The 17801-nt window shown below is 51.2% G+C and overlaps 1 protein-coding gene across 1 annotated transcript; it reads left to right on the top strand.

Moving 5' to 3' along the window:
• Positions 1–2836: 2836 nt before the first annotated feature.
• Positions 2837–15048, top strand: ALAS1 (5'-aminolevulinate synthase 1). The gene is made up of 11 exons (XM_019753291.3): positions 2837–2996; positions 3946–4164; positions 6320–6547; positions 7302–7451; positions 7817–8039; positions 8902–9086; positions 10208–10387; positions 10728–10892; positions 12616–12884; positions 13623–13785; positions 14739–15048. The coding sequence occupies exons 1-11, from the start codon at positions 2843–2845 to the stop codon at positions 14897–14899; spliced, it is 2097 nt and encodes a 698-aa protein (XP_019608850.2). The 5' UTR covers positions 2837–2842; the 3' UTR covers positions 14900–15048.
• The last annotated feature ends 2753 nt before the right edge of the window (positions 15049–17801 follow it).

The following is a 17801-nucleotide window of genomic DNA, read 5'->3' as shown; positions in this document are numbered from 1 at the left end:
AGGCCAAGGCCCCACGAGCATCCGCACAGGCTGGAGGTTTTGTCCGTTTTCAAAACTGTCCCATGTCCATCCGGGTCTCCTTGAAGAGAAGGCTGTAGAATGACTTACCTGGCTGACAGATGTGGAAACTGAGGCCCAAAGGAAAACAGTTAGCTTGCCCAAAGTCCCTCGGCTAATTGACCCTCATAGGGAAGCACTGCTAAAAATAGCTTCTGGTCCCAGAGTGGGAAAGGATGGAATTCTGGGGCTGGAGTTGACATTTTCTTTCTGACGATGATGACGCAGATTGTGGGGGAGAAAGGAAGTAGGGGAGGCCAGGCCCTGGCGTCATCCCCAGAATGGGGCCTGACCTTGCCTGAATTCCAGCAGCTTGGCCTCCCCTGCCTAGGGCCTGGGTGATGAGTTTGTACTGCAGCTCTTAGGAGGGAGGCAAAGCAGGAGGGAGGGGGAGAAAAGGGAGGGAGGGGTGATGGGAAGGGAGGAAAAAGAAGGGAGGTAGAAGGCTGAAACCAGGAGAAGGATCACAACTCTGCCAGAATGGGACCCACTCAGACTCATCACCGAGGCAGGTGCGGTATTCCCATTTCACAGATGGAAAAACTGAAGCTTAGGATATGAGGCAATTTGCCCAAGAGCCCAGAGTCAGAAAGTGGCAGAGCCAGGATTAGACCTCATGCCTTTAGCCCTCGCCCTTCAAGCTCTCAAAGGAGAAACCACTCAGGCAGCATGTCCTAAAATGTGACCTCAAGATATCCCACCTCACAGGAGAGGGGCCTAGTTAAAATGCAGATTCCTGAGTCAGAATCAAGTGAGTGTGGCCCATGAGAATGCATTTTGACCAGTGCCCCATGGTGGTCTTGAGCACTGACACTGGGATGCTCTGTGGCTCCTTAATAACCTTTCTAGTCTGACCACCTGGCCCCACGTCCTGGCTGCACCCCTGCGCCCAGCTGTTTGGCTGACTCCTACTGCCCCCCCAGGACAGACCTGGCCCTTTCCCACTCAAGGCTTCACCCACCAGTCTCCCAGTCCCATGTAAACCCACCCTTGCAGCCAGCACTTCTCTGGAAACATTCCTGGTGGCTGGGATTCCCCTCCTTCAGCATCTGTTGGAGTAATAGCCTCGTCCTCCATCTGGAATTGTTTACAGTCTTATTTCACTTGCCTCTTGTTTCACTTGCTGTATGAGTGTGCTTTGTTTCCCAACCTTTCCCTGTATTAAACAGGAAACTCCCAGAGGGTTGGAGACTGGTTAGTTTAAACAATAAGTTTCTGAAATCCATGACTTCACCTGACCCTCCTGCCAACCACAAGTGGCAGGGCTGGGAGAGCTTAACAATGAGGAAACCGAGCCTCAGAGAGGTGGTGGCCTGCCCGAGGCCCAGTGAGAGTCAGAATCAGGTTGGAACCCAGGTCCAGTTCCAAGGCCCAGTTCTTTCTGCTCTGCTTTGCCTCTGATCACTCAAACAGCACTGTGGGGCAGGCAGAACAGGGACTATGATCCCATTGCTTGGTTAAGGAAAGCAAGGCCCAGAGATGGGCAAAGCATTCGCCACCATCTTTACCCATTTTCCACTCCTAACTGTACTTGGGTCTGAGTCCAAGTGTTGACCTTTCCCCTTGACCCCTTTTGGTCGATGGGCACTGTCCAGGGCTCTTAAAGAAAATGGTGCAGAGGTGGGTCTTGGTCTCCCAGGCCAAAGGCCTCATCCTGGGTCCCTGGACTGGTCCCAGCGCCACTCTGGACCCAGATGCCTTCTCTGCGAGTGACAACTCACCTCACCCATTGCAGCTGGCTGGAGCCTCAAGAGAGAGGGAATGGGAAGTACCTGGACACACCTTGGTCACCATCACTCTGGACTCTGTCCCTCTTAATGCCCAGCTAAGGAAGGAGCAACTTGAATGGCCTTTTCCCCAAGAGTGGAGGAGGGCAGCTCTGAGCCTGGCGTAGGCCCAGACCAACCCAGCCCAAGTTAGGCTGGGAAGGGTGTGGAGCAAGGAGGCCAGGCTGGGGTCCCTGAGGGGGCTTTGCCAAGTTCTACGCTGCCTGTGTGGTCTGGGGGAGACTCAAAGGGGGCACGGCCCACTCTTAACTTTGGGATGGAGTCCGAGCCACCCAGCTGGTGCCTAGGGTGGCCAGCAAGGGACTTTGGACAGCCACAGTGGAAAATAAAAAATAAGTAATATGTGTCAAATCCTAACTATACAGCAGGCCCTGTGCTTACCCCCTCCTCGGCGTCCCCAGGTGCTCTGAGCTGTGGTGTGTGTGGGTTCCATCCAGCCCTGTTCCCTCGTCTCGGCCCAGAAAGGGCCTCAGCGAGGTCTCCTTCCGCTTCTGCTCCTCTTCCTCACTGAGAGGTGTCCCCCCCCCCGCGCCCCCCACTAGCCCCTTGCACATCACCCCCAGGAACTGTCCATCCTTAGGCAATCCAGCCCCACCTCCCCGGGAAGCCTTAGGTCACAGCCTTGCAAGCAAGTAGGGTGGGGGGGGGGGGACTCTGCTTTAAGACCCTGGTGGAGAATCCCTGTTTCCCTTCCCTCCTCTCCGTTCAAGGAGCCCGGTTTTAGAGCCGATAACCCGCCAGTAGGTCCTAGTGGCACTTCCCCTCCGACTCTGCCCTTTAAGCCCCGCAAAGGGGACGTAGGGTTGGGAAGCACAGAGTAGGTAGTGGGGCAGCGGGAACGCAGTGCAGGACGAAGTCGTCCGCCCACCGCTAGCCCCTCCTCCTCCCGGCTGGAGACCCCGGGAAGCCCGGGTCCCTCCGTTCCCACCCAGCCCACGTAGGCCTTCCGACCCCGGGGCGCGACGCGGCGCGCCTGCGCGGGCTGGCACCCACGGCGCATGCGCGGCGGCCCGTCGCGCTGTATATCAGGACAGTGTCCGCGGCCTGAGGCTTCTCACCGACAAGGGCAACAGTCGACTCGGCTCCTCGGCTTGGGTGCCCGCCGCCGCCGCCGCTGCCAACACCACCGTCTCCGCAGAGTTCCCGGAGCAGGTGAGGGCCCGCGCTCGGGGCCCCTCGCGTGTCCTGCCAGCCCGCGCTGACCCCTCCCCACCGCCGCCGCCGTCGGGACCCCCTCCCCCACCGCCCCAGTCACCTGCCGCCTTGGTGACTCTTCTCCCAGACCTTTTGCCTATTCGGCCGGCCGCCTCAGCTCTCCCCCTGGGCTCCCTCCCGACTTTCCCTGTGTGACTGGCAGCCTTAGAATTCCCATCTCAGACCCCTCCCGTTATTCCCGAGCCCTCGCCCCCCGGGTACCTCTGATCTCCCCGTGCCCAGCGCGGCCACCGTCCCCCAGACCCCAGGCCCTGGATTGTGTAGCCCCTGCTCCTCTGCAGTCAGCTCCGACGGCGCTTCTCCTCGTCCCCCCGTCCTCCTTCATGCTCCCTCCTCTCTCAGTTCTGCCCAGTTCTCCGGGGAAATCCTCGCCTCAGGGACCCAGAGCCCCGCTGGGCGCCTTCCTCGGGTTTGGGAAAGTGGGGACCGGGAGGAGGTCTGGATCCTGAAGAGCCCCCTCTTCCTGGAAGGATGACAGTGACTTCTCCAGCCTCACTTCTCCACTCGGGTGTGTGCTGAGGTGTCTTATCTGCACTGTGCATCTTCCTCGGGGAGCCTCTGACCTCCAAAACCTGTTCCCAACTTGTCCCTCACTGTCCCACCCCCTTGGGTATTAATCAGCAGTATTTACTTCGTTCGGTAGAGTTGCTTTGTGGGAGCTTTTGTATAGAGTTGGGGAGTGAAGGAGGAGTTGGTGACATGGGTAGAGTGTGGTCACCACTCCTCGGTTGAGCCCCATATCAATGGTGTCCTTGGACATTTTTGCGTGAGACTTGTTAGTGTCCCAGAGTACCCTTGTCATAAAACTGCAGATGACGCCTGAACCCCATGAGCTGGCAGTGTATTTGCCTGTTAAGTGTTGATGTCACTCATCATCTTTCTACAGGATCAGTGTACCTCTCGGATATGGAGACTGTTGTTCGCCGCTGTCCATTCTTATCCCGAGTGCCTCAGGCCTTTCTGCAGAAGGCAGGCAAATCTCTGTTGTTCTATGCCCAAAATTGCCCTAAGATGATGGAAGCTGGGGCCAAGCCAGCCCCTCGGGCTCTGTCTACTTCTGCAGTGTGCTGCCAGCAGGTCCGAGAAACCCCTCCGGCCAATGAGAGTAAGTGTCCTTAGCAATGAAGTGTAGGGGGTGCCAATGTTTGCATTCATTACTAGATCAAAAGCAGTTTAGTCCAGTGGTGGTGAGGGTGATGGGGGTTACTCTGTGCCTGGCTCAGTTCTTTCCATGGATTATCTCGTGTGATTGTCGCCCTAACCCCACAAGGTAGGCACTTTCAGTTTTCCCATCTTTAAAGGTGAAACAGTGGTCAGGGTTCCACATTATAGGTTTCAAGATTTCATGTCAGTATCTTTTGGGATTTCGGTGTTTAGCAGTGCCTCATTCATGGAAATAAAAAGTTGGCGTGTTCTGTTCCAACCTTTCCTTCATTAAATATTTGGACTTTTGACTTTTATTTATTTATTTATTGTAATGAATAGACTTTTTTTTAAAGTAGTTTAAGGTTCACAGCAAACTTGAGTGGAAGCTTTTGGCTTAAAAATTTTTTTTTTAAATTATTTTTTAGTGTACAATAGAACATAAAACTTACCATCTCAATCATTTTTAAGTGTGCAGTTCAGTGGTATTAAGTGCGTTCCCATTGTTGTACAACCGTCACCACCAGCCATCTCCAGAACCCTCTTCATCTGGCAAAAATGAAACTCCAGCCATTAAACACTTAACTCCCCATCTCCCTCTTCCAGCCCCTGGCGGCCACCATTCTACTTTCTGTGTCTATGAATTTGACTACTCTAGAAACCTCATATAAGTGGAATCATACAGAATTTGTTAAAGTAGGATTATTGAACACATGTATCTTTATTTCATGAATTTTTAAAATGTTTTTAATAAAGAAATCAGAGTTGAATTCAGTTTTGGTCTGGCTCTGCCGGAAGAGGATGAGGCTTTTCAGATTCCACTTAATCCTAGATAATAATTTACTTTACAGACTCTGTTAGGTGTGTTCTCTGGGTGTGGACTTGTAAGAAAGGAATGTGTTTTTCTTTAAGTAGAAGGATTTAGTCCTTTGTAGGGTTTCTTTTCCTCTTTACCCTTGTTCAGGCATTATTTTTCTTACTGAACAGTCCTTAGTAATAGGAATAGTTGAGTAACTGTGGGCTCGTCCACTTAATAGATGACCATGTAACCGTCACAAATGATACTCAGAAACTATTTACCAGCCGAGGCAGGTCTTTATAGTGAATAGAGCAGAATAAACAAGCATCCACTGAGTATGAAAACTTTTTCTACACCTGTACATAGTGAAAAGAAGACAATATACCAAGATGTCAGCAATGGTTATGTTTTGAATGATAGAACACTTTATTTCTTTAGACTTCCTGCAATGAATATGTAGAAGGAATGAAGTGAAAATCAAAGCAATTGTTTTTTTACTTTATAGAAGATTTTAATAAAAAGTGTATTACAACACTTTAGCCGTGTTGTGGGAGAGGCTAGCCTCTGACTCAGAAGAGTCCTCCAGAATGATGAAGAAAGACTGTTTCAGAAAGTGAAAGAATTTCCTCAAGGGGAGAGGGAAGTCCTTGTAACCAGAAGCATGATTACCAGCCCCCTGTGTTATTAAGTCGGTGAACTTCTTCGATGCATTTAGATGAGAAAGTAGCTGACGAGTGTGCCTGTGACACCCCTGTGGTTTTTCCTTAGCACACTTATAACTTGAACTCTGTTAGACAACAATCTAAATACCTTACTTTTAGCCTCATTTCTTCCGTTAAGAAGAAAACCAATTGTGTATATGTTAAGAAACAGCAAGCTGCTTTGTCAAGAATCTGTTCAGAAAACATTGGCAGAGAAAAAAATTGTGTGAACACTTTCACTTACCTTCAAGAGTGTGTTCTCTTGTGAAATATGCTGAGTGTACTTGGGGTAGACTTACTGGAAATAATCCAACTCAAGAACCCTGGGCTGTCTGAAAGTAGAAAATACGATTTTTTGGTTACGTAAGTGAGAACTATTATGGGTTTAAGAGGTAGCTGGACTGTGCCAGTTAACTCTTCACAGGAACATTGTTTCCCATAAGGCGTGTGATAAAACTGCTAGATTAGCAGAATCTGATCAAAATGAATTTGTATCTGGACTGTGGGGTAGAGTAAGGCTGAAGTTTGTCATTGGGGCAGTAAGAGATAGAAACAAGTGGTTTTCTCGTGGGCCGTGCAGCCAGACCTGACGCTTCACTGTTTGTTTGCCCCCCCAGAGGACAAAACTGCGAAAGCCGAGGTCCAGCAGGCCCCGAGTGGGTCCCAGCAGGCTCTAGATGACACGCAGCTTCCCTCTGGACACTCCTCCCTTGCCACGAGCCAGGGCGCTGCAAGCAAATGCCCTTTCCTGGCAGCCCAGATGAGTCAGACGGGCAGCAGCGTCTTCCGCAAAGCCAGCCTGGAGCTTCAGGAGGACGTGCAAGAGATGCATGCTGTGAGGAAAGGTAAACAGGGGCACGAACCAGGGACGGAGTCCTCTCGGCTCTTTTTGGATGCTGAGATTTATATACGAGCTATTATTAGGATAGTATTTGTGTAAACACGTTCCTCTTTTAGCGCCAAGCAGGAAGGTCATAAAAGATACAGTCAGACTGTCTTGCACAATATGGGACTTTCTTTCTGGTGTGTGTAGGATGGGACCAGCTCCTACAGTTGCTGCTCAATTTCTGAAAACACCCTGTAGGCATCAGCTGTTCTCAACTCCCCTTCAGTGCTTTCCCATCATCTGGTGGGATAACAGTAAAAAGTAGTGTTGCTGCAGGAAGTGAAGGTCTTAGGTCTCCCGAGCTGTGTGCCTTACTGATGGTGATTGAGTGGCGATCTTAATCCCAGTTGTGGCTGTGTCACGGAGCGCCCCAGGCCCCCGAGAAACATCACTAGCAGAAATGATGCTTTTGGCTGGAATTGTTTTCTGTGAAGGAGACTGAGGTTAGGGTTGGGGAGAGGCAGGGTGGGGAAGGCATGCCAACCAGCGAGAGAGCTTGGGACGTCAATATTCATGGGAGCTGACTGGTAGCCCCGACTTTGGCCATCACAGTAACTAAAAGGGAAGAAAACGAGTTTCACACACTCAGTTACAAATACCTTTGTTCAAGATCGGCTTTTTCTCGTCAGCCGTTTTTGACAATATGTCTGGAAGGTATTGTGAACTCAGAATAGAACGTTGGTCCCCTTTGCCTCTTGTTACTTTTGTTGCAGAGGTTGCCCAAACCTCAGGGAACCCCAGTGTGATCAGTGTAAAGGCCGACAAAGGGGAGCCGAGTGGATTGCTGAAGAACTTGCAGGACATCATGCGAAAGCAAAGACCGGAAAGAGTGTCCCATCTTCTTCAGGATAACTTGCCAAAATGTAAGTGTCATTGTTAGGTACCTGATGCTGGAGAGAGATGATAACTTAAACATACGTCAGATTAAACATAATATTGCATGTGAGGTGTGGGCTAACGGCCCTGCCCCTCGCTCGATGCCACTGGGTGCTCTTGGCCATGGAGAATACAAATCCTGCCGACTACACAGTGGGCCTGTGCTAAGCACGTGACATACAGTCTCCAGATGAGGGCGAACAGTAACTTGCCCAGATGAGTACCTCACTGGTTTGCCCAGAATCTCCCTGCTGCTAAGTGACTGAGCTGGGATGGGAACCCAGGTCTTTTGCCAAAGCCCAGATGTGCTTCTTAACCATCAGACGGTACCATCTTTTGTTTGTTTTTTTAGCTGTTTCCACTTTTCAGTATGATCGTTTCTTTGAGAAGAAAATTGATGAGAAAAAAAATGACCATACCTATCGCGTTTTCAAAACTGTCAACCGGAGGGCCCACCTGTTCCCCATGGCGGACGACTATTCCGAGTCCCTCATCACCAAGAAGCAGGTGTCCGTCTGGTGCAGCAATGACTACCTAGGGATGAGTCGCCACCCGAGGGTGTGCGGGGCAGTCATGTAAGTAGCCACCGAAATTATTTGTAAGACACTGATCAGTGGCAGGGGTTGGATCTTTCACAGGGCGGTGGTTCAGTAGCTGAAAGCACAATACTATTCTTAGCCTTTAAAAATAGCAGCAGGTGACTTTTAAAGAAACCAATGTGCAAGTAGTTAGTTGGTGGAGCCAACTGCTAGGGTTCGAGTGAGGGGGTTCATGAATGACAGCAATGCTCACTTCCTACCACTCCACTGGAGAGGACGTCTAACACCAGGCAGCCTTGCTCATGGCTGCGGGTGAAGAAATACAAGCCTAGCAGCACTGGAGAAAAAGGTACTTCAAAAAGACATTCAAAAGGATGGTAGATCCCTTCATTCATGTCCTTCCAGAGGTTTGCCGTGGTTAGGGACGCTCGGGAGAGGTGCTCACCAAAATCTCCAAGGAGGCTTGATAAAGAGAGCCCCATCTGAGGGTCGGTGATAGATACATCCCAACGTCATGTGACTGGTTTGCAGAGGGTTTGGGTTTAGGTAACCACCGTCCCATCCCTCTGGAGACTGATGCTGTGTTATTAGAGAGCGTGATGTCAGTCAGGGAAAAGAAACCCTGAAACATTAACTCGGCCAATAGGAGTACTCAAGTGGCTGTTAAACGAACACTTGTTCTTGATGACCCCTCGCGGTAGTGTCACGCTGTGTTGCGACCTCCTCCGGCCTGGTCTAATGATCACGTCGGTGAAACGTCTGGCCCCACGCTTCACAGTGAGAGTCGTTAGATGAGCAGTAGGTTCTGTCTCCTAGATCCTGGAGAGAGGAACGGTGCACATAGCGGTGTGCAGACCATGAGCCTTACTTTCCATCTGCCTCTGTTTTTGTTTTTAAGGGACACTTTGAAACAGCATGGTGCTGGAGCAGGCGGTACTAGAAATATTTCTGGAACTAGTAAATTCCATGTGGACCTGGAGCAGGAGCTGGCCGACCTCCATGGAAAAGATGCAGCACTCCTGTTCTCCTCGTGCTTTGTGGCCAACGACTCTACCCTCTTCACGCTGGCCAAGATGATGCCAGGTGAGCGGGCCTCGTGGGGGGCAATAAGGCAGTAGTCCCCCAGATTCTGCTTTCTGCAGTTTCAGTTACCTGCGGTCAACTATAGTCCAGAAATACTAAATGGAAAATTCCAGAAATAATTCATAAGTTTTAACTGTAGGCCATTTTTGAGTAGGGTGATGAAACCTCTGTCCCGCCTAGGACATGACTTATCTGTTTGTCCAGCTCTGCCGCCCGTCAGTCACCCGTAGCCGGTGGGTTATCAGACTGACTGTCTTGGTGTCGCAGTGCTTATGTTTGCCGCCCTTACTTTACTTAATAAGGCCCCAAAGCACAAGAGGAGTGATGCTGGCGATTTGGAGATGCCGAAGAGAAGCCGCAAAGTGCTTCCTTTAAGTGAAAAGATGAAAGTTCTTGACTTAATAAGGAAAGAAAAAAAATCGTATGCTGAGGCAGCTAAGATCTCCAGTAAGAACGAATCTCCTATCTGTGAAATTGCCTAATTTATAAATTACACTGTATCATAGGTGTGCATATATGGGAGAAAACATAGTACGTACAAAGTTCAGCACTACCCACGGTTTCAGGCATCCACTGGGGTCTTGGGACGTGTGCCCTGCGGATAATGGGAGGTTAATGTAAGGGAACTACTGATGACAGAGAGGCTTACGGAAAACACTCCGTTAAGAGTAATGGGAGTGTCTGGGAGCATTTGTTCCTGATTTGAGTGTGTGTGCTGGCTGTGCGTTGTAAGTTCCAGGGGAACGTGACACCAGTGAAGAGTCTGATTGGAAGGCCTGTCCTCAAGCTCACTGCTTCCAGTGTGCTTTGTATTCTAAGAAAACCCTGTGGAAAATTCTCTTAATCACTTGAAGTTGTCTTTTGTAGATAACGTCAAGTATGGAGTGAGGCAGCCAGATTTAAAAGCAGATTAATTGGCTGCCTCAGGATCACCCTGTACCTGGGGGCCCTCTCACAGGAGCAGCCCTGGTTACTTCCTTTGCCAGGAAGACACTGCCATGCAGGGTGGGAACTCCTGGGCAAAGGCAGCATCTTCAGGGCAAGGTCTGCTGTCCCTGCCTGTCTAGGAGGTCATGTGTGTCTGGTGCAGATGGCAGCAAGTAACATCTTTGTCGCATTAGGCTGTGAGATTTACTCTGACGCTGGGAACCACGCCTCCATGATCCAGGGGATCCGGAACAGCCGCGTGCCGAAGTACGTCTTCCGCCACAACGACGTCGGCCACCTCAGAGAGCTGCTGCAGAGATCGGACCCCGCCACCCCCAAGATTGTCGCCTTTGAGACTGTTCACTCAATGGACGGTAGGACTAGACAGAGGCCCATCCAGAAGCTTACATGAAAAACTAGGCTTGACCTCTTTAAAAAACGGTGGTGTTTTAGTTTGATTTTGCAATTTCTTTTCTTTTCACTCTCTGTAATGGGTGGACATTGTATAGATTTGGGTCAATGCAGACTTTCTCGTCTGGCTTTTACTAGGCTCTCAGACCCCCAAGATAATCTAGAGACTGAGGGAAGTTCATTTTTTTCGCCAATATTAAAAATAATACCTTAGAACGTAAGTCATTTTGTTCTGACTGATGTACCGAAACAGAAATCTGTGAAATGTCAAGCTCTTCAGAGTGGTCTGTGGTCTCTCCCCAGGGGCGGTGTGTCCGCTGGAGGAGCTGTGTGATGTGGCCCATGAGTTTGGAGCCATCACCTTCGTGGATGAGGTTCACGCAGTGGGGTTGTACGGGGCCCGAGGCGGAGGGATTGGCGATCGAGATGGAGTTATGCCAAAAATGGACATCATTTCTGGAACGCTTGGTACGTAGAGTCTGCACGTTCTGTAATCTACACTAAAATTCCACCGGCCTATCAAGGCCAAGGACGAACTGGTCTACCTGGGGCCAGGTGAAGAGCATATGAAGCCTGGGCCACTTTTTGGGGGGGACTTTGTATTTTCTCAGTGAGTGTTGGCGCGGCTTAGCAGAATCTCCTGACTCACAGAAGCATGGCTGCCAGAATCAAAGTAAATCTCAGCCTAACGTGACAACACCACCATTTGTTGCCATCTGAGCTCATTCCAGACATTGCTGTGGCTCCAGCTACACGCGTTGGCACCAGCTCTTCCTCTGTGCCTCGCATCGTTCCCTTCCACCCAAAACAAGACTCTCGTGCTGCTCTAGCGCGGCTGTCAGGACCTGTGGGTTCAGGTGTTGGGATGCACCGAGCTCTGTGCCTGCCACGTGGGAGCCGTTGCGGCCACTTTGCTGCTCCTAGTGGAGAGGCAGTGTCTCCTGGAGCTGGACTCTGAGGCCATGCTGCCTGCTGCCTGCGTCCCTCGCTGGCTGTGTGACCTGGGCAGGCAGTTAACCAGTTGGCGCCTCAGTTGCCTCATCAGTATAATAGTGATAACAATGGCACCTACCTCAGTTTTTGTGGCGAAGGTCAACGAATTGTGTGTAAATGGTTACTGCAGACATTCTCTTTGCCCATGAGACTCCTAAGAGATAAAAACAGAAATTGTACAGATTTGAGGACTTCACATTAGTGAGGCAACTGGAAACCCACGTAGCAGTTAGCCAAAATGCCAGTTGACAGCCTGCACCTGGTAAAGGAAGGGCAGGCCAGCAGAGCGTTCCTAGCCATGTAACGGCATGAGGACCTCGTGCAGACGGGGAGCTGGGCTCGCAGTGCGAGCCCTCCCGGGGGGAGGCGCTTGTTCATGTGTCCGAATTCCCGCAGCTCTCTTGAAGAGCTCTCATGACATGGGCTTTGAGGGTACGGTCACTGTGAAATGGAAAGGGCCAGAGAGAGAGATTTTCCACTGTACGAGCCTAGACCAGCCCAGCCCTGCTGGGGTTCAAGCAAGAATGTTAATCACAGAACATAATGTTAAGATCTCAGAGGACTCTTCCGGGGTCACTAATCCGGAAACTTGAGATACCAATTATGTAAAGAGACTTAATAAGAATTGAAAACCGAGGCTGGCCCTAAATCAACTCAAACAGGTTCTGAGTTTTCATATTTATCTGGCAAATGCTAATTGTCAGGGTTTTGTGTTTACTTAAATAGGAAATAATACCAGTGACAGCAGAACAGCTAAATGCCTTGGCTGGGTTCCATTCCAGCCCAAGGGAGAGGAGGGCTCAGGCGCCACAGCTCAGCCCCGGCCCGGAGAGCACGCACACGGGGGGTGTGGAGGGGCATGGTGGTGGGCATGGGAGACAGCGCCCGTCTGAGCGGGACCGGCTGGGAAGAGAGGCGGCAGCTTGAGGTGCAGGCACACTGCGTCCTGCCACTCGGCTGTCACAAGACCTACATTTTGATCTTTGTCTTACATCCGCTCGGCCATGTGACAAGAGCCTTTGGGCAAGACCCTTCAATAAGCTTCCTCGGTGTTTTTTCAGAAATGGGTGGGTACCCCTTTACTTGAGGCTGGGCAAATGACAGCGATAAAGAGAAAAGTAAACGCTCTGAGGTTTGCAGCTACTTGCCGTGTCCTTTCAAGGGGCTGTTGCTGGCATAACGAGGCTGTCTTCCGCAGGCAAAGCCTTTGGCTGCGTGGGCGGGTACATCGCCAGCACGAGCGCGCTGATCGACACCGTGCGGTCCTACGCGGCTGGCTTCATCTTCACCACCTCGCTGCCGCCCATGCTGCTGGCGGGGGCCCTGGAGTCCGTGCGCGTGCTGAAGAGCGCCGAGGGCCAGGCACTGCGCCGCCAGCACCAGCGCAACGTCAAGCTCCTGAGGCAGATGCTCATGGACGCCGGCCTCCCGGTGGTCCACTGCCCCAGCCACATCATCCCCATCCGGGTAATGTCCTGTCTGGGACTCGACACCTGCTGTGGGACGTCCTGCAGTTGGGCTGGGCAGGGTGACTTCCGGGGCAGGGGCTGGAGCCAGTGGCTGACTCCACAGTGAACGTGAAGCAGAGCTTCCTGTCCCAGAGCACTGGCGTTAACTGGGTAAACACAGAGCTTGTATCTGGAACATTCCGGAAGCCTGAGCTGGGCTAGCTTTCAAGTGTGGCTTCCTATTCAGTTAATTTCAAGCTAGGTCTTACCTTTTCCTCTACAAATAGTAACCCTGTTGGTGTCACAGTTCAATTAATGTAACTAACACGGCTGGTGTCAGCCAAGCTGCCTTTATCCCCAGGGCACACACAGCCCTGGCTTTGAGGACCAGCTGGCATCAACGGCGGTCACAGAACTGCCGCTTTTCCCACACGAGCCTGGGAGGGAGATCACTGAGTTCACTCCCCGCGTGGTTTAGGGTCTCTGGTCTGTGCTGCACAATACCAGGTCCTTCATGGAGGCGTCAGAATAAATCTCACAGCCTAACACGACAAAGATGTTACTTGCTGCCATCTGCACCCAAGACAAATGACCTCCTAGACAGGCAGGGACAGCAGACTTTGCCCTGAAGATGTGGCTGTTCGGACAGTGCTTCACTTCTCCCCCCGGCTGGCATGGGCTCCCTGTTCATTAGAATCTCCGCTAAGAGGTGGTCCACTCTGTTCTGACCTTCACCTTCTGTTGTCACCAAACTCAGGTTGCAGATGCTGCTAAAAACACCGAAGTTTGTGACGAACTAATGAGCAGACATAACATCTACGTCCAAGCCATCAATTACCCGACGGTGCCCCGGGGGGAAGAGCTCCTGCGGATAGCCCCCACCCCCCACCACACCCCACAGATGATGAGCTACTTCCTTGGTGAGAACTGGGGGGCCTCATTGGTGACATGTGTACAGCTGTCTTTGCAGTGTTTATAACTGAAGTTCTTCAGAGGCGTTTAAATTTTTTCCCCCAAGTAATTGAGAATGCTTAGAGGATACAAAACTCTAAAAGACATTTAGTTGTTTGCTTCACTGTAGGAGGGTGCAGGTCATTCCGGAAGCTCTGAGGGAGCCTGCCAGTCCACCCCGTGGTGCCAGTGTCCCCTTGTGGGGATGACGTAAGATGCACATTGATGGCTGTGGCAGGGAAGGAGAGCAAGGCCTCCCAAAGCTGGCGTCTGTCCTGGCCTCCAAGTCGGGCTTTGCTCTTCTCTCTCTTCCCTGCCAGTGTGCTCCCTGAATCAGTCCCACACCCACTCAGAACGGTGTGTAATTTAAAACTTACGAGTTGTTTATTTCTGGAATTTTCCATTTAATATTTTCAGGCTATGGTTGACTGCAGTAAGTGAAAGCATGGAAAGTAAAACTGCAGATGGGGGGGGCACAGTACATCATAATGTGCAGCCGTCACCACTGTCTGATTCCAGAATGTGTCACCACCCAAAGAGAAACCCTGTGCCCGTTAGCAGCCACTCCCCATTTTCTCCCCCCACCGCTGGCAACCACTGGTCCACTCTGTCTCTGGATTTGCCATACTTTACATTTCATGTAAGTGGAATCGTACAATATGTGACCTTTTACGCTGGCTGCTTTCACAGCAGTGTTTTCAAGTTTCACCCAGGCTGGAGCGTGTCAGCACATCGTTCCTTTTTCCTATGGACATCGCACGTTGTTTGTCCATCCATTCATTGGTGGACATTTAGGTGGTTTCCACCTTTGGACTTGTGAAAATGCTGCTATGACCATTCGTGTTCAAGTCTTTGGGTGGACATATATTTTCATTTATCTTGGGTATATACTCCTTTTAATTTTTTAAAACTGTCTTCACAGAGAAACTGTTGGACACATGGAAGCAAGTGGGGCTGGACCTCAAGCCACATTCCTCAGCTGAGTGCAACTTCTGTAGGAGGCCGCTGCATTTTGAAGTGATGAGTGAGAGGGAGAAATCCTACTTTTGGGGCATGAGCAAGCTGGTATCTGCTCAGGCCTGAGTGTACCATGACCCCAATCATGCAACTTGACCCAAGGCTACATCGTATCCAGACAGCCTCCACAACCATCTTTATATGTGAATTAAATTATATTAAATTTTAATCTACAGTAAAAGCATAGTCCTGAAAATAAATTCTTGTTTCAGTGATGGGTCCTCCTATTATTGGCTACTGAATCAAAACCCCGTTTTTCTTCATGTCTTTAAGGTAAGTCTACTGTTGAGACGTATCAAATGTGTGACAACACTCTGGTCCTCCGTCATGGCCTCAGACCCTGCTAGAATGGTAGGGCCTCCCCCTGCTCGAACCCAACTACCGCTGGAAGTTTGCCACATCCAGGGGCTCACTCGGCTGCACCCCAGAGACTCAGCATTATAGCCAGCAACTCTGCAAGTCACACCACTGTGGCGGCTGGTCTCACTTTAAATCTCTCACCTCAAATCTGAAGGGGGCAGGCAGGGCTGCTAGCGACCCTGCTGTGGCTATTTCCCTTCCCTCTTCAGCCACTCCTGGTGACCACCACCACGTCCTCCAGCTGTCTGCCCCGCCCCTGTAAACATGTGCCCTCTGGTGACAGTGGAACTGCGTGTTCCCCTCCTGTCCTGGGCTCCTTGCAGCGTACACATGGCAAGTAGCGTTCCTGCCCTCTCATGAATTGCGCCCCTCGTGTCCTGGGCCCCTTGTGTACACGTGCCAGCTACCATTCCCACCTCTCATGAATTGCTCCCCTCTTGCTCACCCCCATTGGCCTGCAGCAGGCTTTGTCACCATCTTAAAAGTCACCATGCTCAAGTGTCCTTCAACAGATGACTAGACAAAGATGTGGCACATGTAGACAACAGAATACGACTCAGCCACGAACATGAGATACTGCCATTTGCGACACGGATGGATCTTGAGAGTATCATGCTAAGTGAGATAAGTTGGAAAAGGAAAAGAACCGTGTGATTTCACTCATGTGGGACAGAAAGCAACAAAAGAAAAATGAACTCGTAGACACAGCAGTATGGTGGTTACCAGAAGGGGAGGCGGGTGGGAGAGGACGAAGAGGGTAAAGGGGGTCAAATGCAGGGTGACAAAGGAGCCTAGACTTCTGGTGGTAACCACGCAATGAGTGTACAGTCGTACACCTGAAATCCTATGTTATTAACCAATGTTACTCCAATAAATCAAAAAACAGACCCAGGCTCTCCCTCAGATCCTGAGGGAGTCCCTCCCTCAGCTGCTGTTCTACCTGCTGTACTGAGCCCCTCCCCCCTGAGTTGGTCTTTGGTCCCTGTTCCCTCTAAGCCACTCTTTTCTCGCCATGTCTCACTGTGGCCGGTTCTGGTTTCCTGCCATCAAACAAACTCCTCCAGTCACACAGGTTGTCATGTGGGGTCTCTGGTCCTGCTCCCCACATAAGAACGCAGGATATGGTGAGGCCAAAAAGGAACACCCACGGAGCCATGGGTGGGGGGTTCATACCACTATATTCTTGCTGGCTGCTGGGTTGGAGACACAGGAAGCAGGAGCCACATGATCTGCAACCCGCCGTCCGCTTCTCTGCCAACCAACCAACCAAACAACGTAGCCACGGCAGTTATATCAGTGGCTAATGGCTAACTGGTAGTAGCTGATGGCCAACTAGTCACAGCTGATGACCATCTACTACCCAAGCCAGCACCTTTCCATGTGAGGCCAAGAGCTTGGAAACTGCTCTCTGGGACTCAGTCCCCACACAGGTCCAGAGGGCACCCTGGGTCCACCCACCCCTCCCCTACCTACTCCTCCCGCCTTGCCATCATCCACCCAGTCCCTCTGGCCTCTTGGGTGGAAGATAGCTGACAAATCCTCTAAGTTCTACCTCTAAGATACATCTCAGGCTGGGCCACTTCCCGTCACCTCCACGGCAACCATCCCAGTCATGCCACCCTCATCCTGGCATCAGCTCCAGCCTTGAACCCCACACAGCGGCCTGCGAGCTTTTAAAATATAAATCACATCACGTCCCCTGCAGAACATGGTCCTAGGTTTTCCAGTTGCACTCAGATTAAATTCTAGATTCCTCGCACAGACTGACAGCCATTCTCTGGGACTGGGGTCCTGCCCACACTTCTTTACTCTGCTTCACGTGTTGGCACATGCCCCTGGGTCACAAATACCCCTGGCCTTGGTGTTAGCTGCTGCTTCTCTGCCTGGATGTTTCTACCCTGGGTCACGGTGTGGCAGCCTCCCTTCACACAGGACACGGGTCCCTGAGGAGGCCTTTCCTGAACCCCTGGCTCAGGCAGGCCCCCTCGAGTTCTCCCCATCACTTGACTCCTATTGTGCCGCCCTTCAGAGCGCTGGTCATCACCAGCGATGTGTGCCTGTTGATCACGTGCCTGTCTTTCTCACTTCTGTGTACTCAGTGGGGGTACAGTACCCAACACAGTGGGCACCAAGCAAATGTGTGCTGATCAAAGGAAAGGGACTGTCCCAGCTCAGGCTGCTAGGACAAAACACTGCAGACTCATGGGCGGCTTCGACAGCAGACATTGATGTCTCACCGTTCCGGAGGCTGGGAAATCTGAGATCAGGTGAGGACCTCTTGCTGGCTGCTGGACGGCCGCCTTCTGGCTCTGGATTGAATTCACATGGCCTTTCCTCAGTACGTGTGTGGACAGAGATCGCTTTCTTCCTCTTCTCGTAACGCCACTAATCCCTCATAAGCGTCCCCACTTCATGACCTAATCTAAATCCAGTGGCCTTCCCAAGGCCCCACCTCCACATGTTATCACATCGGGGTTGGACTTCAACATGCAAATCAGAGGGGGACACAAACATCCAGCCCATAACAAAGACCAACGATAACACCCAAGCCTACTTTACCAGGAAGAATTAGGTGAGCTGGAGAAAAAGCAAGCTGCTGGAGGACAAA

This window comes from Rhinolophus sinicus, chromosome 5 (assembly GCF_057876585.1).
Source record: "Rhinolophus sinicus isolate RSI-liver-muscle chromosome 5, RSI-T2T, whole genome shotgun sequence".
Classification (NCBI taxonomy): domain Eukaryota; kingdom Metazoa; phylum Chordata; class Mammalia; order Chiroptera; family Rhinolophidae; genus Rhinolophus; species Rhinolophus sinicus.
This window is presented reverse-complemented; position numbering and strand designations above follow the sequence as displayed.